General features: G+C 38.3%; 1 protein-coding gene across 3 annotated transcripts in view; it reads right to left on the bottom strand.

The window, feature by feature from the left end:
* The window catches only part of ETV7 (ETS variant transcription factor 7), a 475,597-nt gene that overhangs the window by 232,799 nt on the left and 218,829 nt on the right, over positions 1 to 23,969 (bottom strand). For all 3 annotated transcript variants that reach the window (XM_044076621.1, XM_044076620.1, XM_044076619.1), the window contains exon 4: positions 20,196 to 20,327. In XM_044076621.1, coding sequence (XP_043932556.1) covers positions 20,196 to 20,327 — 132 coding nt within the window. The remainder of the gene's footprint in view (positions 1 to 20,195; positions 20,328 to 23,969) is intronic.

Below are 23,969 nucleotides of genomic sequence, written 5' to 3' on the forward strand. Positions count from 1 at the left end.
TTTACATTTCCTTGTGTAGATTTTGCTAGGTTGATGAATAAGGAAAGAGAATGGATGAAAGGACTGAGCCCTGGGGAATCCCTGACAACAGAGAGACAGAAATATCCAAGAAGGCAAGTAGAATAAGAAAAACTCACTTTATTAAAACAACAAAGCTTTCGGGAATGTCCCTTCCTCAGTGTTAATCGAACAGCATTTAAATTTAAACATACATAGATATATATATATATATATATATATATATATATATGGATCTACCTGACTAGATCGACAAGTCAGAACACCGACAACGACTCAGAAGATCGACAAGTCAGAAGACCGACGGAGGAAAACACCGACGCTGAGAACACTGAGATGGGGAAAGGATGTGTAAGTATGCGGTAGTGACGGGCGTTAGGGTGCGAGTAAGGTAAGTGTGCGATGTTGACGGTCTGTAGGGATAGGGGTGGGATAAGTGAGTTAGGGTTAGGGTGCGGGTTAGGTAAGGGTGCGAGTAAGGTAAGTGTGCGATGTTGGCGGTCTGTAGGGATAGGGGTGGGATAAGTGAGTTAGGGTTAGGGCGCGGGTTAGGTAAGGTGCAGTAGTGATATTTTTTGGGTTAGGGCGGGTTAAGTGAGTTAGTGTTAGGGCGGGTTAGGTGAGTGTGCGATAGTGACGGACCTTAGGTTAGGGTTTCGTTAGGGTTGTAGATAGTTGTGTATGTAAGGGTTAGTGTTGGTTTGTAAGGATTTTGGTGTGCTTGTGTTGTGTGTGTGGGTTTTGGACAGGGGATTTGTTTTGTTTGTTGTTATGATGTGTCGAGTGTATGAGGTGTCGTGTTTGTGAACTGTCGATTTGGTGTCGGTGAAGTTGTTGTCGGTGTTGTGAAGTGTCGATCTAGTCAGGTAGATCCATCTATATATATATATATATATATATATATATATATATATATATATATATATATATACCAAACAACCAAAACCACATGACACAGCCATCCTATAAAAATATAATTGAAAACCAAATTAATTAACATTTAAAAGCACAAACATTCATTAAAATTTGCATATATTGAAACAAATATATATTGTAAAAATATACAATGCTACAAAATAAAATGTTAAATATATCAAACTACATGTTTTTAATTTCAATGATGTTTTTGTCTAAATTCTAATATTGGTTTAACAGTAATCAATTATTTAAATCCGGTTTCTTATCTGCATGCAGTCTTATAATCCATTTATATTCAGCAATATCTAACCTATTAATTATATCTCACATTCTTAAACTTTTATTTATCACTTCTAAGACCTTAAATTTAAAATTATGTGCTATATCTTTCTCTGTCCTATGCTGGACTAAAGCATTCGAGGATATATTTCTTCTCATCTCTGATTTATGTTCAATAATTTGTTCTTTTAATGCCCTTGAACATTTACCTACATAAAAACTTGTACATTGTGTGCAGGTAGCCAGATAGACAACCATGGTAGTTCTACATGTTGCCTGGCATTTCATTTCATATCTAAATTTGTTCACCAGATGCTCAAACAACTTATTTGTACAGATATTTATGCAACAACTGCAAGCAAAGCAAGGTACTGTGCCAGCATTGTGCATTATTGTTGGCAGAGAATTCATCTCAAAATCTTTATAGCATAATCTTTTCTTTTGGTTTTCAATTATATTTTTATAGGATGGCTGTGTCATGTGGTTTTGGTTGTTTGGTGTATATATGGATGCTTAAATTTAAATGCTGTTTGATTAACACTGAGGAAGGGACACTCCCGAAAGCTTTGTTGTTTTAATAAAGTGAGTTTTTCTTATTATACTTGCCTTCTTGGATATTTCTGTCCTTCGAATAGAGAAGAGTAAGAACCTTAGGTTGAATTGTGGTTTTAACAGAGAGACAGAATCAGACAAGGAAACATCTACTTTGACCTTGAGGTGCCTAATGGAAATGAAGCTTTTAAAACATTCTAAAGCTTGGTTGATAATGCCTGCAATATAAAGTATGTTAAACAGGAGTGGGTAGTCTACGTGATCAAAGGCGTTTGTAAGGTCAACAAAGACTGTACCACTTAGGTATCATTTATGACAGTTCAGCAGTATTTTGTCAGTGAGTGTGTACAGAACAGTCTGGGTACTACATCTGGGCCAGAAGTTATACTGTTTGAGAAAGAAGATTCTGTAGGTTCAGATAGTTACATATGTGTATGTCAAATATTGATTCAAATATTTTGCCAAAGGTGGGTCGGATGGAAGTAGGGCAAAAGTCAGACGTGGATATGAACTTGTTTTTTTCTGGAGGCATTTGACCTAGGCTTGCTTCCAGAGGGAGGGAGGGAATGATATCAACAGGTCTGGATTATCAGGGCTGGTACAGGACTGCTGGAACACCAGATCTGCTCCCTTCTCCACTGTTACATTAGTGAACAGTTCCTAACAGTTTTAGTCCCACTTGCATAGCAACTGTATTCTTACAGAAGTACAGACATGCATTCATGTATGTCCTTATACCACAGAATTCAGTGTGGTCTGAAGCACTTTCACGAACTGGACCAGTTATATTACGAGATGAGGCCAAGAGAGACTTACCCCTGCAAAAACATTTAAGTTTTCTGTATCTTTCATTTGTTATGTGTTTCATTGCTGCAGTTTAATTGTTTACAGCCACAAAGTGTCTTTGATGTCTAGACACATCTAGAAATAAGAATGCAGAAAAGCCAGAAATAACAATAAGCACATTAAACACAGAGGTGAAGATGGTGAAAGACAAATGAGATGTACAACAAACTATGGAAACACCTAGAACTGCAAAGACCCAAAAGGATGAATGTATTCATACATTTAAAAAGAAGGGGTCCAATTAAAGGCTGTTTTGAAAAAAAATTGGAGTAAAATTAGGGCAATAAAAACAAAATGTTCATCTACTAGAGAAAATAATCCCATCTGTGCAGTTATAACCTGGAAGATAAATCTGCACTGGTGAAGACAGTCATCTGCCATATACAGACAGAAGAAGAAAGAAGAAAAAAATGAGAGAGCAGAGGGTAGTATAAATATGACAGATGAATGTGAGATTAAAAACTGAAAGACTGCAAATTAATCTAAAGCAAACATGGACTGGTTGCTGCATCATGCTGATACAAATACAAAGACAAATAATAAAATAGCCAAGATAAGCATGGACCAATTTATACTTTGACCTTTATGGACAATGTATAGCAAAACAGTACAGAAGTGCAAACTGTACAGATATTACAAAACAGCCAGGAGCACTGTGAAACATAAGCCCAGCATAATTTCTTGAAGCAGCAGTACCATCTGTACAGTGCACATCCCTTAGTGTCCTACTGTGCTTACAAAACGGTATAGTTCATAAGGGGGAGCCCCACATAGGGCACCATAAAAATGTATTCCTTCAACAGTGAAATTTGGAAGGTTGAAAAAAATGTTTTCCAAATTTCTAGGACTGGAAGTACAGATAAGAGGGTTTAAGACTTTGAAGTTTACATTACAGTCCAGGGTCTGATTTCCTCAATCTCTGCTTCTGTACTATGTTATTCCGAGGAAGCTTCTTAACTAGACTGCACTCCTAAGTTGCCCCTGAAAAGAGGCACACGTACTTTGTGGGTCTTACACTTTTAAAAAGTACAAAATATAAAAGTAGATTTACAGCTTTAGCAATGTGCAACAGTTCTGTATTAAACTTTCAGAAAACTCATCTTAAAGATGTTTATTTTGAGTGACTGTCACTGATCCAGTAAGTGAAATTTCCACTGAACGTTTGACTGTTGGGAGAACCATTATGCTTTGAATATCACATACAGCAGAAATTAGACCTTCTTAAATAAATGATTACCTTTCCTAATCTGTCACCTAAAGTAATGATACTGACAATATATGTAGATTGTGCTTGTAAAGACTGAACAGGTCATCTGTGGATAGGTTTACATTAGACATAGTTTTACTGGTCAGAAAATTTTTAGGAGGTGTTTGAGTTTATACTGTTAAAAAAGGTATATTTACAGCAAGTTTGTGTTTTTTTAAAGAAACATCTTTATTAAATCATGTATGATATAGACAATCTTACATTTATATAAGTGAAAATAAACCATACTGACACAATCTCAGTTGCAAACATTATACATTATAAACCATGCTGACTGTAGCTGCAAACATTATACATCACCTATAATGTATCCAGTCATCGTCAGTCAACCATTACATACCCCATTCAAATCCTGCCTTCTTTTAAACCTCATTCCTCCTTTGCATGTATTGATCCCACACTTGACATTTATTCCTATATAATTTGTTCCTACCCTTTTCTTCTTCCTCTCCTTCCACTTTTGGCTTTTCCCGGTTAGGGGTCACCACAGAGGAACTCCGGTCCGCTAATGATTGGCAGAAGATTTTTAGGATGCTGAGGTGCCAGCCCAACGCCCAACCTTCAACGAAGGCACGCCCATTCACGCATGTCTTTCGAATGCTACTTGACCATAGGGAGGACATGCAGACTCCACACAGAAGGTGCTCCAGCCAGGAATAGAATGAGAGAACCTCTTGCTGTGAGGCGACAACGCTACCGCTGCACCACTGCAGCTACTGTTCCTACCCTTTTCTAAAGATCCCATTTCCATTTGTTTTATCTCTGTTACTATCTTCGCTACTTCTACTAAAGTTGGTTTAGACTTTGATTTCCATTTTCTAGTAATTGCTTATTTTTTTGGCAGCCATCATAATTAGACACAGCCAAGGCCATACTATATCTAGGCAATTCTGATTCTGTATCACAGCTCACAAAAATCATTTCCTTAGTTACACCAGCATGTTTGTGGTTTTGATCTTGTTGTAAAGGGGAAGTTGTGTGACACTGCAAAACAGCTACGGTTGCCACCCCTCTGGTTATTTTCCGGACTATCCGGAAATCAAACTGACTCTCCGGTAGTCTGGAAAACACTGTACAAACTCCGGTATTCTGTTTCAAAAAGGAAACAGACTATCAGAGTTTGTAAATCGGCTGATTTACTATGCTTTTTTTTTACAAAAAAGCATAGTAAATCAGCCGAAAGCAGGCAGCAGGAATGGAAAAAGAGGGCGTTCCTTGTCTAGTTATTTCATTGTGACATCACAAAATGGGCGGGAGAGGGGTGGGATGGGTGGGTTTACTGGTGACGTGAGGGGTGTGGCTTTACTCCAGTTTTAGCCACGATAAAAGGTGGCAAACCCTAGAAACAGCAGGGATTGGGTCATGCAAGGGCGCCCGCAGGCAGGTGCAAGGGGGTGCACTTGCACCCCCCTGGAATCGGCTGACTAGTAGATCATTGCAAACAAAGTTATTTTGTTTTTGTGCGTTCTTACGTTCAGAAGATAGTGCATTCTTCTTTAAGAAGTCTGTGCTAACAGTCCAGTCGCGGGTAGGCGTGCTGACATCATCGCTGTTTGAGAGCGGGAATGTAAGACAGGTTATTCGAGCGGGAATGGAAGATAGCAGATTGGACATCTTCAGGTAGAGGAGTTTGAGAGACGCAGACGGATTACTCGGGAACGGAAGATGGGACCCGTGCAGGTAGAGAGAGAGTGTGTGTGTGTGTGTGTGTGTGTGTGTGTGTGTGTGTGTGTGTGTGTGTGAAATGCCCCAGGTGTACATGGTGGTGGGTAGAGAATAAGGCTTAAACCCTGTACCTTGGGCCCAAGTGGCAAGAGCCTGAATTCCCTACCCACCACCATTTGTAAAAATATTGCAGGATTTTCCCTCATACCTTTTCTGTTCCTCATAAAATCTGTGGTTTCTGCATTTGTGTCCTTGTTGCCTGACAGCTAAATGTTATCTGGTTTTATTCTTGGCTGTCTGGAGTGTTTCTCCCTGGGCCTCTGCTAAAAAATTAGCTTTTTTTTTTCAAAGTCAGACTTTCCTGGTTAATAAATGTAAATGGACACATTTCAATATCGGACTTCATATTCTTCAGAAAGTGTATGGTAACAAAAGCAAGCTTTTATTCTAGCAATTTTCTAAGTGTACAAGATGGATATTTGAAATGTATCCCTGTGTTTGGGACTGTATTCCCCCCATTATTGGCTTCATCCAGGCTTTGTGCTAGGGTTGAAAGTTATGGTAAGAATTGAATTCACTGAATATGTATGGGGGCTGTATTCACCCAGTATTGGCTTTGTTCAGGTATTTATTGGCTTCATCCAGGTATTTATTGGCTTCATCCAGGTTTTTTGCTAATGGTGAGAGCTATGGTAAGAACTGATTTCACTGAAACTGTTTGGGGGCTATATTCTCTCATTACTGGCTTTGTCTGGGTGCTATTTGCTAAGAGGTTGAGAGGTATGGTGAGAACTGAATTCACTGAATGTTTGGTGGTTGTAGTCACCCATTATTGGCTTTGTTCAGGTCTTTTGTGCTAAGAGGTTGACAGCTGTGCTATGGTGAGAACTGAATTCACTAAATGGTAAAGTTTCAGTCTTCCTCTTTCACAAAACAGCTGATTTGGCGTAGTGGTATGTTGCTTTGACTGTTTTGCACGGGGTCCCCTGGGTTCAAGACGTGGCAGTGAAATGTATGGTGGTAATGCAGCATTTTATTCTTCTAGCAACTTTCAAACATTATGCAAGCAATGTTTAAAATGTGTCCCTGTTGTTTGGCCTTTTGCCCCCCCCCCCAATAAATTTCGGCTTTTTCCAGATTTCTTGTGCTGCAAAGTTCAGAGATGCAGCTGAGTGTAGAGTAGATTTTACAAGGAGCTGAGAGCTGCAGGGGAGCAAAAGTTTAGTGCTGATTATGTTTAGTCTGCTTGCATCAATAGCACAACAGATAGTGTACTTGCTTTAGATGCTGAAGGCTGTGGGTTCTACTCCCACAGTAGGTAAATGCATTGCTGATACTGTATTGTGTTGTAAAGGGGGTGGATGCTGTAGTCCTTTTGGCAAAGATACCTAGTAACTATGAACCTGTTAACAGTTTGCTATCCATTCTCTATTGCGGTATTACTAGCTTTTCATTTTTTTACTGCATGCAACAAAGGCAATTTATTCTTCAAGGGTAACAGGCACTTTATTTGTAGATTAAACAATGACATATAAAGTGTTTGCTAGCAGCAACCTCTATTAGTTACAAATTTCTTCAATGTGGATTTTACTACAGAGATTGTGTATATTTTTTACTGATACTGGTGGACTTGAGTAGACTTTTATGATGGAAATGTTCTGAATTGGGCAATTTTGTCATTGGTGGATGCTTTTTGTTTCTTTGTCTACTGGAAAAATTTTCAAAACAATAAATTTAAAATGCCCTTTAACAACTGTACTGTATTGTACAAGGAATATAATGTAATACAGTCAGGAAGGTGTATCAAAGAGCATGTGTATGTTACGTTCGAGGGCCTATGATTTTGAAGACAGCCCAGAGTTAATATTTGCAATTGGCAAAATGTATTTTCTCTGAAAGTGGGTTTCAGTGCTGTTTCAATGCATGTGAGTTTCAAGGGCAGAGAAGTATTAATGTTAGTCTATTTTCATTGAGACTGCATTGCTTTAACATATATGTATTGGGGTTTGTGCTGTAAAATGCAAAATAAAACTTTCAAATGAAATCCTAAATCATCGCAGAAGTAAAGCAGTATGCACATTAGTGTTTATGGTAAATGGGGCAAAATAACCAAGGAATGGGACATTGGAATGGCTGCAGGGGGGGAGGCTCCATTTGACCATGATTTTGTAAGGGGGGACTAGCAAACTCAGACAGCCCCGGTTGAACTATACCTCTCAGTTGTCCATATCTTTGCAGAATTAATAGATATTTGCTGCTTATTTTTGGTTTGTTTCTCATAAAATTTGTGGTTTTCTAGCAAATCATTTAGGAATGAAGCCATTAAATGACAGACATTGAGTTTCAGATGTCATAACCTTCAGAAAAATGCATGCTAATGCAAGACTGTCTAAGTTTATACAAGAGCAATTTTTAGTAGTGTTTGTATGTTCCCCAATATATTTGGCCTTGTTCAGATTTCCTGCATTAAGAGGTCGAGAGGTGCGTGCAAATCACTTTGTAGATTAGGAATATCCAAACATCTCAATTGTCCCCAATTCTGGCTCAAAATGTTGCTCTCCCTAATAATCCCTCCTCCAAAATGGCAATTTTGGAAGAAAATGTGGAGGGTTTACAATTATAACTGTAATGATCAGTTATAGATTACCTTTATTTCAGAAATGCATGTGGATGCTCTTATTTTGTTAGCTGCTTCAAGTTAACTGTTAATATTAAAAGGTGTCCCTTTTTGACAGGTATTTTGCATCACATTTTGGTCTGTTTTTCATAAAATTGTGGTTTCTGGCAAATTAGTGGCAAGTCATTAAAGATTGAAGTTAGAAAATAATGGCAGACATTTGAGTTTCAGATTTTATACCCTTCAGAAAATTTGTACTAATGCAAGATCTACCTGTTCTATTAAGTTAATAAGAGCAATATTTAAAAATTGGCCTTATTTTTGGGCCTGTGTCCCACTTCTAGTTCTATGTATGGCTTTGTCCAGATTTCTTGCTCTGAAGTAGACAGGTAGGAGTGTCAGAGCCATCACTATCAGCCAGAGACATTTCAAATTATGACATACTTATTGCACCCCAGCCCCCATTGTAGTGGCTCGGGATGTGTCCAAGGAAGGCAAGAAGCAGTTATGCAGTAAGTGTGCAGAGTATTCCCCCATCCAAGGTAGATCACAAATATGACCGTGGCTTTTCATCTGTCCTTGATTTTGCAAAATGTTCTGGTTTTCTATCAGATTTTTATACTGTTGATTTATGCTTCTTATTATTCAGGAACTGCATGCTATCACAGTGTCCTGTTGCTCTGTTTAAGTAGCCATGGTTTAATGAACATCAGGTAAGCTTGTCGGAGATTGTAAGATGCAAGTAAGCTTTAGTAAGCTTGTCGGACATTGTAAGATGCAAGTAAGCTTTAGTAAGCATATTGTTAAAGAATTGCCAGCATTGAAAGCCTTTTCGTTGTTGCCATGCAGAGAATATTTACATAGCTAGATAATGTATAAGCCTTGGGTATTGAAATGCATATGACAGTATTTGTAATAAAAGTACAGGATTACAGTATTTTCAGAAGCTCATTACATTTTATTGGAGACCAGTGTCTTATAGCAGTGTCTGTGTGTTAGTACACTTGTAGTTGGGTGGCTTTAATGGTATATGGTAAATAAGCATTGCTACCTTACTTAAAAGCCAAGCCCTGCAACAACTAGCTCCACAATGAAGTCAAAACACAATAGCTCTGGTGGGTAAATGTACTCTGTAGTAATCAAAAAAGGCAAATGTTTGAAATGACTACAGCTTATGTGCAAACACAATAGGTAGTGATGAAACAATGCTCTGCTAAAAATGCTTTAATGCTCCACATTGCTGAGCTGCAATCACTAGCTACCAGGATTTCACCAACTTCAGATCAAGCACGGTGCCGTTCAGTGCAACCTTCCCAGAACTAATTCAAGTCTGACCAGAATTATTTGGTGTGTGTATAAGACGGAGGTAGCATACCCCACAGCTGTCCAGATTTTTGCCCCATATTCCTCTTAAAAAGGAATGAAGTTGCTAAATGAGGCATTTCAGTTTTAGATGTCATGTCATTTAGAAAAATGCATACTAACACAAATTCTGTTACTCTTGCAATTTTCTGAGAGCCATATTTATAATTTGTCCCTATTTATTTTAGGCTTTGTCAAGATTTCTTGCACTAAGGGTGAGGCCTTGAGGGGTGTGGTATCTTTGTAAGAGAGAGAGAAAGTGAAATGCCCAAGTTAGAGTTAGCAGGTGGAATTTTCAAGTGCATTTTCAAGGAACTGTGAGTTTTAAGGGAAGCGAAGTTCACTGCTGCTCATGCCAAGTCTATTTACAATGTGCAACCATTTTGTTTAGCAAATGGTATCTCTATTGTGGCATAAAGTTTTAAAGCTATGTTAGTAGCACCACAAGTAGAATACTTGCATCTTAATGTAAAGGCTTGAGGTTCTATTCCTACAGCATATACATTTGTATGCTGCAGTCCTCAGGATGTCCTCCTTTGGATGAGATGCCTAATAACTATGAACCTGTTTTTCAGCTTGTCATCCATTTTCTATTGCAATATACCAGCTTACCATTTTTTAAATTTAACATAGGCAATTTATTCTTTGACGGCAGCAGGCACTGAATTTGTAGATGAAACACTGAAATGTACAAGTGTTGCTGTGTAATACAAGGGATATAATTCAATTATATATTATAATTAATACAATCAGGTAAATCAAATAACTTTTGCATGGCCCTAACAGTGTGCAAGGAGCCTATTGCTTGAAAACAGTTCAAAGGTAAATAACCTGCCACTGGCCAGATGCATTTTCTTTGAATGTGGGTTTCAATGCCGTTTCATTGAATGTGAGTTTCAAAAGTAGAGAAGCTTTAATGCCAAGTCTGTTTTCATTGTAAGACTATTGCTTTGTTTAGGTTTAGTAAATGTCTCAGTGTTTGGGCTATAATGTTTGAAATAAAAGTTGTAAATTAAATCCAACTGCCTGTAATCATTGTAGAACTAAAGCATAACACAGTATGCACACAGATTCGAAAAGTGTCTACAGTAAATGGGGAGAAATAGCCAAGTAATGGGACACTGGAATGGCTGTGTGGGCGGGGCTTGGGGTGGGTGGACTTGGGTGGGGCTGTGTTGGCAGGGGGCGGGGTGAGCTATGTGGGTGGGGCTCTGGGTTTGCACCCCCCTGCAAAAAATCCTGCGGGCTCCCTTGGGGTCATGCCCTTACTTAAGCAGTCTTGGAGTTGGTGCATATAAAAGTAGTGGGGGGCATGGAGGGTGCAGGGGGAACTTAACACCCCCACTGCAAAAACACTATTTCATTTTTTTTGTATGTTTCATTTTTCTTGTTGGATTTAAATATTTTGCGATCCACTTATTATGCAGTTGATTTTCTATGTATTCGGTATATTGTGTTCACCCAGTTGATATTTGGTAATTTTCTAATATGACCTTAGTTTACATGTTGTTGTTGTGTCTTTCGGCTTTTCCCGGTTAGGGGTCGCCACAGCGGAACGCCGGTCCGCTAATGATTGGCAGTAGATTTTTACGTGCTGGCTTGCCGGGCCTAACGCACAACCTTCAATGAAGGAACACCCATTCACGCATGTCGACACACAGAAGACGTTCTAACTGAGAATCGAACTGGCAACGTCTAACTGTGAGGCGACAACGCTACCACAGCACCACCACCGCAGCTTGACCTTATTTTACATAATCATATATATTAACAATAAAGAGTATAAATGATATCTTGTGGACCAAACTATACAAAATAACCATGAAGCAAAGCTTGTACACAGAGAACACCCTACTATCACTGGAAATAAATTGTTTATTGTAAAAACAAGTGAGCACCTTTGTCTCTTAATCAAATAAACTGACAAAGAACAAGAAAAGGTGCCACTGTAGAGTGCTAAACAGAAAATAAGGGACTATCTGAATGCTAAGCATGAGTTTAGAAAGATTGCTGTTAAGCAACTGTTGTTTGGTAATAACTCCAGAACACAAAAGCTTTTAGCACATTGGCTCAGGCAACAGACAGTAGAAAAGGTTGTAACCAGAGATCTTGTAAGGGTATAAGAAATATTGGGTTCCTATTAGAATGATGAAAATGCATTTTGTCGAATGCATTTTTGTCGACACATAGGGTGAACAGGCAAAACAGCAAAGCGGCTGTTCAGCGAATTCTTTCCCTGGGAAAGAATTCGCTTGACCGCTTTGTTGCTTTGCCTGTTCTGAAGTGTAGTGTGGTCCCTTGTCCGGTATAGCTCCCAAGTGTGATTGTGTAACAGTTACTAACCTTAGGGTTAGGTTGCGGGTTAAGTTAAGTGCATATGTATGAAAGTGTTTACTGTTTTTTATTTTGCATTAGATGTATGGTTGAGTTACATGTGTATGTGTTTTAAGCTGTTTACTTTTGTTTTGGGGGGTAGGATTAGGGTTAAGGTAAGTGTGTATGTGTTTGGAACTGTTTATGTAAATGTGCGAGAGCTACTGACCTTAGGGTTAGGGTGCGGGTTAAGGTAAGTGCATTTGTTTTAAAATGTTTACTGTTTTTTTTTTTTCGTTAGATGTATGGTTGGGTTATGTGCATATGCGTATTTAGTTGTTTAATGTTTTTTTGGGGGGTATAATTAGGGTTAGGGTATGTGTGTATGTGTTTGGAAGTGTTTAATGTTTTTTTTTTTTTGGGGGGGGGGTTGGAACAGCGATTTCTTTCCCTAGTTCTGTGGTTTTGACATTTTCAGCATTCACTGAATATGTGTCGATGAAACACCGTTCGCTGTTTTCAGCATTCAGTGTTTTAATATGAACCCGAAATATTTCAGAAATTTTATGAAAATCTGTATAAAGCAGGGAAATGTGGAAATAAAAAAAGTACAAATGGAAATATTTACATAAAAATTAAATATGCCAAGGTTAGAAGTAGATGAGGCTTAATTATTAACAGTTAAGACAGAAGGAGATGAAATAAAAATAATGATGTATAACCAATCTACAGCAATGTCTCCAAAAACAGATGGTATTCCTATGGAAGTTTGGAAGCTGGGAGGGACGAAAGTGATAAAAATCTGGAGGATTTTGTTTAACGGTATTTTAAAAGGAAGAGGAGAAGCACCAACATCCTGGAAGAAAGCTGTGGTGGCTGTAATACTTAGAAATGGTAATGATCCATCAGACCCAGCTTCACAGAGACCCATTTCGATTCTAAACCATGGTTATAGAGTATTTATACCTATAAGGGATAAAAGAATGGCAAAGGTGCTGTCAAAAGTGATAGATATGGATCAGCGTGGTTTTGCTGAGGGAAGCAGATATTTGACAACATTAACAGAACAAGGATGATCCAGAGGGAAGCAGAATGTAAGAAAATACTACTACTTTTGGTAGATCTTGATGCAGATAAAGCATCTGGCAGAGTAATCCGGGAATTTATGAGTAGGGCAATGGAAACATTTGCATTCCTTGACACAATAAGGTTAATTAGGAAGATACATGACGGATCAGAGGTGAAACATAATGTTGGGGGTGGGTCTCCTCTCTGATAAGTTCTGTTTGAACAGAGGAACCGGGCAGGGGTGTCCTCTTTCCCCTTTCTTATTTGTGTTATATTTAGAACCAGTGGCATAGAAAATAAGGGACTCAGAAATTCAAAGATATTAATTAGTATGGTAATCAAGAAAGTTGGCTTTATTTGCAGATGACATTACTTTGTACCAGATAAAACCAGAGAAGGACATTTCAGTGTTGTGGAACATTCTGAGACAGTATTAAGTCTTTTTAGGATACAAAATTAATGAAGATAAAACAAAGGCAATAGCTGTAAACTATGTACCCACACACAAATTGGTTCAGCAATACCCATATTTATGGGAAATGAAAAAATGAACTACTTGGGAGTATGGGTTAAAAATGATTCTGTTGTGTCAATTAAGGATATGTAGGAAGAGACTAAACAAAAGATAATACAAAAACTGAAAAACTATATGCTCAATTTTATAGATACTGATACAAGCAGTGAAAGTGTTTTTAGTCCCTTTAGTTTCATACACAGGTCAGGCATATTTTTATCCAGCAGATGAGAAGCTGAGGATAGCAATTAATAAAGAGTTGAAGGATTTTATCTGGGAGGGGAACAGGGCAGAAGCCAAGTGGGATAAGCTGACACTTTCAATAGACCAAGGTGGTTCAGGAGTACTGATTTGAAGGGACATTTCAGGGCTACACAGTTGAGGCTCTTATACATAGCACAAGCAGAAAATTATAATTCAAAGTGGAAAGGGATTATGATGAAATGGTGTCAGAGAAACTCAAGAAATAAGGAGAGACTGGGATTTTGGATACAGATCCTTAAGGAGAATAACAGCAGCCATACATAGGTTCATAGGTTCATAGGTAAGTACTAGGCTATTTGCCCAAGGGCATTTATAAGCCTAGCCAGAATGTTGGCTTTCGCCACCCCCTTAGATTAGTTCCCTGTGCCTCTGTCCATCAGAGCCATTAGTTCCCTGTGCCACTGTCCAGCAGAGCCACTGCAGTGATCCTCGGGGTAAATTTTCTGTTTCCCATCCACCCATCAAGGTTTCTCTTGAAGATTGTTAGTGAAGGGCTCTGCCTGATGTAAACTGGAATCCTGTTCCAAAGCATGGAGAGTCTCTGGGATAGGAATCTATCCCTCCAGCATGTCCTATTTATCACTGTGGTGAGGTTTATATCTCTAGAGCGTGTGGCTCTCCGGGATTTGTCTTTTTTTTTTTAGGTGGAGCATGTCCATCAATTCTGGGTTGGACATGGCCTTGTATGTCAGGCAGAGATTACCTCTGAGTAAGTGGTATGCAACCGAGTACAGCTGGAGTTTCTTGAGTCGGGCTGCATAGGGCATCTGTTTTAGGCCAGTAATCCCCTTGGTGAGGTACTTTTGTGGTCTTTCCAGCTTTTGCAGGTGTCTTGTAAGGTACATCCCAAATGGGCATTGTATTTTATGATGGGTCTAATGAGTGATGAGTAGAGAAGCACAATAACCTCTTTTATTCTAAATGTGAACCCTTTTGTGATTAGGTGGGCCACATAGAAGGATTTTCTAACCACCTTGGCAATATGATTATCAAAGGAGAGATTACTATCTACTTGGGTCCCCAGATCCCTTATTACATTTTCTGTATTTAGGGGGACTACCACCTATGTGGTAGTTCGCGGGTACTTTGTTTTTTTCCAAAGGGGATGACTATGCACTTTTTGGCATTTAGCTTGAGACCATGATTTTGACACCAGGTATCCGTCTCAGTGAGACCCATCTGGAGGGTGTCTGTATCAGCCAGAGAATCAATTATGGCCCCTAGTTTGCAGTCGTCTGTGAACTTGGTCAGCCATAGTCCTTCTATGCTTGCCTGTACCTCTGAGAAGTATATACCGAATAGGAGGGGTCCTAGGACTGAGCCCTGGGGGACGCCACTTGTAACCAGTTTAGGGTCGGACGTAGAGCCTGCAACTCTCACCATGTGGGTTCTATCCATGAGCCAGTTGGCAACCCATCTTGTGACGTAGCAGTTTATGCTCAAACTGGTGAGCTTGTCTATAATACTAGAATGGGGAATGGTGTCGAAAGCCTTTGCGAGGTCTAGGTAGGCTGTGTGGACCTCCTTTCCCTCGTCTAATGCCTTGGTAACCATCTCAAAGAAGTCCACCAGGTTTAAGAGGCATGATCTGCCCTTAACAAAGCCAAACTGGATAGAAAATTCATAAAGTAGCAGAAAGTATTCTAAGAATTAAGCCAACATGGGAATGGAGAAAGGAGATTCTGCCAAAAGGGATAACTGCAATTAGGGGTACAGAGAATAGGCAAGAGAGGGGTTGCCAAATATGTATTTGGGCTGCAGACTAGAGACTGCCTTCCCTATCAAAGATTGATATCAGGGTGTAGGCAAAAAGAAAGGAATGGGGCATCCTAAGTGAAAGTCCAGCAATGGTAGAGTTGTTAGTTGAATCTAAAATGAAGCTGCTGTTACTTAATTAGTAGGGCATATAAAATATTGCATGCTATCTAAAGGAATTAATTAGAGAAGGTTAGAAAGGATTGGGAAGAGAGACTTAATAAGCAATTCCAAAGAGACAATAAGAAGATATATGTATGGATCCCAAATATGCAACAAAGTCTAGAAGATTTAGGATTTTTGCTTGGAAGTGTTTGCATGGGTATCTTTATACCCCAAGCAGACTCCAAAACTTTTTCCACAGGTAGATTGCAAATGTTGGATGTGTACCAGGGAAGAAAGAGGTAATTAGGAACATATTTTTGGGGAGTGTAATAAGTTGACAGACTTTAAAAATTTCCTGAAGACTACTCGTTCAGAAATACTGGGTGAGCAAATTGGTGCAACTAAGGAAATGATTTCTGAGCTGTGATACAGGATCTGAACTGTCTAGACAGAGTAAGGCCTTGTAGAGTTTAATTTTGGCAGCTGCCAAAAAAAAAAAACAATTACTAGAAGACAGAAATCAAACAACCATATTAGAAAAAGTGAATATAGCAAAAGAGATAAAAGCACTGTAAGTGGGATCTTTAGAGAAGGGTAGTGGCAAATTTCATAGACAAAACATTAATTGTGGGAGCAATAAATGCAGAATGATGTTTTGTAGGAGGAGTGAGGTTTAAGGGAAGGCAGGAAGTGAATGAGCTATGTAATGTTCGACTGACAGTCAATGACTGTATAAAACATTATATGTGATTTATAATGTTTGCAACTGAAATATGTCAATATGGTTTGTTTTCATTTGTATAATGTATTATTGCCTATGTCATAAGTGATAATTCAGTAAAGATGTTTTTTTTTTGTTTAAAAAACATAACAGAGTTGTCCAACTTCCAAAGCTTCAGGGCACTTTCTACTTGCCCAAACTGTCCGGCAGCTCAAGCTGAGCTGACAAAAGGACAACTTTAGGCATCAAGCCCTTCTTAGCTTTACTGTCGCTGAAGAGTGTACTCCTCCAATGCTTTTGAGGATCAACGGTTGGCTTGGTCCTGTTCCTTTGATAAGCAATTAAGTTCCCTTTGGGAAAAAAGCTTCTATTTTCTAAATATTGTTTGTGCTTTATTACTTTCCTCTTTAGGAAAGTTATTTTAAAGCTAAGAGTTTTCTATTTTAATGGACTGTCACAAGACTGCATCATACTTTTAAGAGGGAGCACTTTTTCCTGTCATTTTAAAAGTTGAGTAAAGTAACTGAAAACTATCTTTTCTGTGGAGAAATTGTTTATTTAACTTTTGGGGGGCTGACAAAGTGTTTTAAAGTGCTTTTTACTATGTTTTCTGTGAAAAGGTAACTTTTTAAAGACTTATAGTTTTTATTGACATTTGTGCTTGTCCTCTCTGAGAAAGAAGAACCATTTTCGGCTGGACCATGGAACAAACTACCGAGCCCATGGTCGTTCATTTTTCCAGCCAGAAAAAAAAAAGTTAACAAACAGCATTTACCACTGCAGCAGGCTAGCAAATTGTCTCGGTCAAAGATAGGTGACTCTGCTGTAGTCATTTATTGTACTTCAGACCACTTATCTTTTACCCCCACATCCCTCTGGCATAGCACCTATGACCACTATGGACCATGGATTAGCCACATTCTCTGTGGCTGTTGGGTTACTTTCTCACTCTCCCAAAACTGCATTGTGCAATCAGCATTAGGGTAGAATTAAAACAATGCTAAAATCTCTCTAAATGAAGCAGAATGAGGAGGCATCCAGCTTCAAAGCACCATGCATGTGCACTTCCAGAGCTGCGCAGTGTTCATCCTCCTACTGTAGGTTAATGGACTGCGAACATTTGTAACTGGATAAGCCATGCTACATTACTTAAATGCACTGTAAGTAGCCTGCTTGTTAAAAAAAGTTATGTTCACTTTCAGAAGATCTCTTTCAGTATGACTGAAAAGTTTCTACTGACAAAATTATTTCATTTTGTGTTTACATTTTAGTCAATTTAAGAAGTACAGCCAACTTCAGATTTCAAGGAATTTGCATTTTTCATAAGCGTTGAAGATCTGGTGGGATAAACATCACTGCAAGCATGCAAAGTCAGTATTACTTACAATCTAGGCTATACAAATTTTAGATGATGCAGGAAACATGATCATTAAGGAATTACTTTTAAGTCTTGACTACTATCCATTGAATCCCTTCCAAGAATGGTATAATTCATCGACTCTAAGAATAACACACACTTTATAACACATATCCACATGTCACCCTTACCACTTCAAAGCCCACTAATGGTTGGATGACAGATACTGACACTTATGTCTAGACGTTCATTCAAGGCTAGAGAGAAAAATACCACTAGAATGTGCAAGAGTCTGATAAGACACATGAATGGTTCTTGATGAGTGGTCCTAGAACGAATGTACAGAAAGACATAGTGAAGAGTCTTGATGGTGGTGGTGGTGGTGGTGGTGTTGGTGGTAAGATGGGAAATCAGTACAGGATAATGGTTTGGAGACAAGGAGCAGCAGAGAGAAGCAGATGGAGTGTAGGGGCTACACAGTTTCAATGAATCAAGGAAAAGTGATGAGAAGGAGAAACAAGCTGTAGGGCTTGTGACAGGATTAACCTGCTCAGAAATGAAATAAGGTGGTCAAGGTGAATGCCGAGTCCAAAGGCATGCTACAGCTACATAACAGAGTCTGAAGCAGGCAGAATACTGCCAGAGTACACCAGGACAGAGCAACTGAAAGATCTGGGGAAAGTATGGAAACATAATGAGGCTGTTAAACAATGGAAAAAAGGCACTGGCATAAACATAAACAAAGAGGACAGGCCAAAGGAATATAAACTGAGAAGATGAGAAAATTTAAAACACAGTTAAATACCATCAAAGGAAGGGCACTAGGGAAAATAGAACCATGAAAATGTGCAAAGTCAGAGTAAGATGCAGAATGAAAGGCCCAAAACAGGGAACAGCTACAATGAGAAAATTCCTGAACAAAATGCAAAGAGTAGTCAGACGGAAAAGGTAAAGCTACGGGTGAAAGGGTATGTTCCTGTAGTTCTGAGTCTGAGTCCTTCTAGTTCCATTTGCAAAATGAGTGACTCTGAGCAAAGCGAGTCACTTAACCAGACAGAACACTCTGATCACCCCTGATAGGATCACTTCTGTCCAATGGGCTTATATGGTTAACAAGTAAATAAAAAAAATGGAAGAGAGCAGTGATGATGTCACTGGTGTACATACACTTGGAGATTATGTTGCATAAGATGTTAGGTTAGGAGAGAATGAAGAAGGGTACAGTTTACTTCTGGTAGAGTCTATATGTGACAATCTGATACTAGAAAAGCAAATAAGACCCATTTCTAACCAGTCAGAAACTTGAAAGCTAGACATCATTTAACTGCACACATGGGACAAAACTGTCTGATGAGAGACACTGAAGTGGTATAATGAGAGCAATGCAGCTGGGAGACCTTTCATGAAAGGAAGACTTAAATGACCTGACATGTTTCTAAAGAGATAAAATGCCAATGTCATGGAGAATAAACACACAGTGGAAAAGGAAGGGTAAATCAAGACGGTGACCTAAACGCTAGAAGAAGAAGCTGGGAACTCCCTCAGGTGAATAAAGCACCAAGACCACTGCATGCACAAAATAAGAATGATGGGATCAGTAGCAGGTTTAATAGATGGGCAAAGTAGAGAACAACAGTCATGGAAGACCCACACTCACAGTAATTTGTGAAAGGGAACTTGTAAATAATCTGGTAGAATCCTGACCTCAGCAGTAAATCAAGATTCCAGTGATGAAAGGGAACATCCTTCAGCTACTTCTCATCAATATCAGCAGGATTACTAGAGTAGAAATGAGACAACTGGATAATCGGGATTATATCATGATGCTGTCCATGTTCTATGGCCTACTACAAATTCCCATGATGGCAGAGGTCTTAAGAGACAAGAGGCAAGTACAGTGGGATCAGTGACATCATACATGCAAGGGAACAGTTTTTGCATATATCTTAACATTTTACTCATATATACAAACTGACTCCTCTGCTGCTGGTTAAGCAATGAACACTGCAGTCCTCACAAGACTGCATTCATTTCTGCAGGTGATTAAACCAGAAGAAGCCCTACCCTCTTCAGGCAGGTACCTCTATAACCTATTGGGTCTCTATCGTGGAGCCCAATGGAACACTCATTCTTAGACATGTGACCCTCCCCACCCCTCCCACCCTGTGAGAAGCTAGCGGGCTCAGTCCATCTTCCTAATCTTGCTCCCGGCATCTCTCGGACTAATAGTAAATCTCAGGTGATCTTGGGTAACAGTCAGATCGCCATCTTTCTTTACTATGTAGTTGACCATGTTTGTTTTTTTAAACATCAGTGTTATAGCAACAATGTTTTTTTGTTTTTTATTTATTTTTTTGTTTTTTCAGTGTTACTCAGTGCAATGTTTGTGCCCACAGTGCAGTGACATAATCCATGTCTATGTAGATACAAAGTTAATATATCTCAGTTGACTTACTCATTTATAATCATTAAACCTGAGATCTATTCAGACAGGTAAGTTGGGTTTTTATATGAAATGAAATACATTTGCGTATCAGTACATATGAATTTGTGTCCATGACGAAAATATCTTACCTTCAGGATTGCTGGAGATGTGGACCTCAGGTGAGTGCAGTGCCTGTCCCACGGGGTGTTGCAGGAATGAATTGCATATTGTGGCTCTTCTCTGCATTTTTACATGCTGAAGCAACTCATACAGAACATCCCCTGCAGTAATTCAGACAGTAAAACATGTCATAAATATTCTGCAACCATCAAAGTTGTACAGACAATGACTGTAACGTTTGTTTATGTTAACAAGATTTTAATAAGTAGTTCCATTAAGTGAAAAGCCTTTCATTAGAAGCAGTGAAAATTAGTCATATGTCATTCTTCAAATATATAACCAGATATTGATATCTCTTACCCAAAAGAACTACTGAAAATATTGACAAAATTATCAACAAAAAATTGAGTGTACAATGCCATAAATAAGGATTTTAACTACCTTAAATTCATATTTCAACCTTAGAGTTTATTTTAAAAATTATAAATGTGGTGTGCTGAATCTGTGGGAGGTTAATTCATGCAAATTCAATTCCTTTCAGTATTTTGATGCTCAACAATATTCTATTCAGTCTTTTCCTATGTAAACTTGCCCATTTATGGCCATGTTTTTTCCTTAAAAGGATATAACATATTTCTTAACATAAATGAATCCTTTGCATTCAGAACTACGGCAAAGGATTTATTTTTGATATGTGCCATAAACTGCATTTATTAAAAATGAAATGGTTTTAATACACCATGTGTTCTGCTTCAGTTGTAGGGTCTCCTTTCAACAAGGGGATTATTCAAACACGTGATCACAGAATTTGCTCAATTTCAGTCTGGAGTTCTTGTGTTTTAAAAGCATATGAAGCAACATTCTTACTTGTAAGGGTTTTTCCACATCTAACCATAACCTCACATAAGCTAGAAAAAAAAAGCAGTAAAAAAACAGACAGTGAAATATTTACAGTGAATCAGTTCTGAAATGTCAATGTTTTATACTCCCAAGACCCCTTTCTAACCACTGCTAGAATGCTAACAGAATTACACAGCCTCTGTGAAGAATTTCATATCAGGTCTGTGTTCCACAGTGGATGCAAAGTTCAGGAAAGCATGTATATAACTAATGTACTAGACAGACTACAAAACGCTTTTTTAATTTTTTTTTAAGAGGCAGACTTAGCAAGGATGATTTCATCAAGACCATTTAATGGAGCTGGAGCTAGTGGATATGGCATAAACAAAAAGATATGCACTGCAATGTGATGGCCTCAGGGTTTCTGACATTGAATATTTGCTGTCAGAGTGAATGGATAAGATATAAATGCGGAAAGGATAGACATATAGGGTTTGGGGCATAAGAGTGCTTACTTACAATCACTTTTGTTAAAGCTGTTTCATATGAAAACAAATGTACAATGTCGCATTCATGCAGCACAAAAAAAAGTTATTTTCTGTTGGTATCTTTGCTCTACCTATATTCCCCGACCAATAGTAATTTTGTGGCTACTGCATGCTAGGGAAGGGACATTCCACCCATCACAGTGACTGCCTTCAAGAAACTTATTCTCAGACAAAAAAGTGATGTAAAAATAACTGTTGATAAACTATACAACTTTCCTGAAGATTGAAGTCAGCAGAATGGGAAATAATTTAAATAAACAGCGATAAAAAAACTCTGAAAGGTTTATAGTTTGATGTCGAACAAATACTTTCATACAGATAATGTCATTTACTGAAATTCACTTTGTTGGAAATTTTTGAGATTTACTGCGGGCCTATGTCAAAGTCCTTTGTTTTACAGAATGTAAGAAAGGTATTGGGCCATTACATTGTTACTTAGTCTAGTGGAGAGTAAAACTAAGGGATGCGTTGTCCAGGTGTTCTTAAACTACAACAAATGAAATGGATATGGTATACACATTAATTTATGGTAAAATGTAGCAAGAGATCTACAAAACACATGCTCATACTATGAGGCATCAAATAACTAAACATCGAAAATCACCAGTTTACCAAGACAGTAAATAAAATTAAAAAATATCTGATGTCTCATGTAAGAGAGGTTGGCAGTGATTACAAAATGGAGCTGGTTATGTTGCTTTGTTACTCCTTTTAGAACCTTGCTTTCAATGTCAGTTATATATTTATATAATTTTGTTATTTTTGTGGGAAAATTTTAAATGCAGTCTGCAAAAGGAAAGTCATCTGAAAAATCTTTACATATACTTTAGAGAATGTGTGTGTGTTGATCACTGTTTGTCTAACTGACAAAAGTGTAATAGATCTATTGTTGAAAGCTACTTTCATCAAACATGTGGTGTTGCCCTTTCCCCACTTTTGTGTGAGTGTGAAGATGGTATATAATTTGGGGGGGTCTCCACCCACATGAGAGGTGCAGAGGTGACACCCCTAGAAAAAAGCTTAAAGTTGTGTTTGCTGAAGTGGTTTTCAGTGGGTTTTTTTTTCACTAGCTTGTCCATCAGGGGATAATAACTTTTATAAATAATGATAAATCTATGTTCTATTACCTACAGGTAACCAATTCAAGCCTATAGGGTCTTTTTGTATTCTTCCTATTCATAACCATAGCTCCTTATTGCATCCAGACCTTTTTTTGATGTCTGGCTTCTTTAATTAAGTAACTTACTAGCTAATAATATGCAGTATTAGAAAGTGCAGGGAGTGAAAAAAACTGTCACTGATATTTGCACTGTAAGTTGCAAGTTTAAAAAAATATAATTTTGAGGTTGTGTGCATTATGCAAGCAATAACGCCCAACACAATGTGTTATTGTGGAAATAATGGCCACACAGGTGTGTTCTGAGGCCCAACGCGCTGGCACTGGAAGGTCATTATTTCCGCAATAATACACACCCCGGAGGGCATTATTGCGCTTAGAGAATGGGCTGTCTGTAAACTGATGTGTTTTACTTACCTGTTACTATATTATTTTTATATATATTTCTGATGTAAAATAGTTCCTTCTCCGAATGTTTCAAACTTGCTATAGTACATGTTAATGAAGTTGGAGGAAGCATTTTACATCCAAAATATAACACTTTAAAAAATATCCAGGTATTTATTTTATTTTTGGTCCCTTACTCCTAAAACATTTGGTTTGTTCCCAGTCATCGGAGACGGAAGTTACTAAATAATGACACTGTATTTGAGTTTCAGACTTTTATTTCCTTCAGAAAATTCATGCTAACACAAATTCTTTTATTTAAGCAAGTTTGAAATTTTATAAGAGCAATAATTAAACTTGTTCCTATTTTTGAGCCTTTGTTCCTTCATTATTTTAGGCTTTATCCAGATTTCTTCAGATGAAAGGTCCAGAGGTATACAAACCTCATTACTGCTGCTGCTGCCAGTGGTTGATCTCACTCACTCATTCTCACTCTCTCACACGCACACATACCCCTCTGCTAAAGAAAACGCATGCTAAAACAAATCCTGCTATTCAAGTAACTTTCTAATTTTATACACACAATCTTTAAAATGTGTTCTCATTTTTAAGCCTTTCTTTCCTCTTTAGTTTAGGCTTTGTCCGGATATGTTGAGCTAAGAGGTGGAGAGGTATGCAAACCTCTTAACTGCTGCTGCTGCTGCCAGCGATCACTCGAGTGCTCTCACTTTTCTCTCTCTCTCACACACACACACACACACACACACACACACACACACACACACATACATACACGCAGTCTCTTCTGCTTTTATGCATGCATTCACTCACACACACAAACAGAAACATACGCACACACACAAATACTTTTTTTCTGTTTGAATTATTTTTTTACACTGGCTAAACAGCAA

Source organism: Protopterus annectens, chromosome 7.part0, assembly GCF_019279795.1.
Source record: "Protopterus annectens isolate FY-2018-M chromosome 7.part0, PAN1.0, whole genome shotgun sequence".
NCBI lineage: Eukaryota > Metazoa > Chordata > Ceratodontiformes > Protopteridae > Protopterus > Protopterus annectens.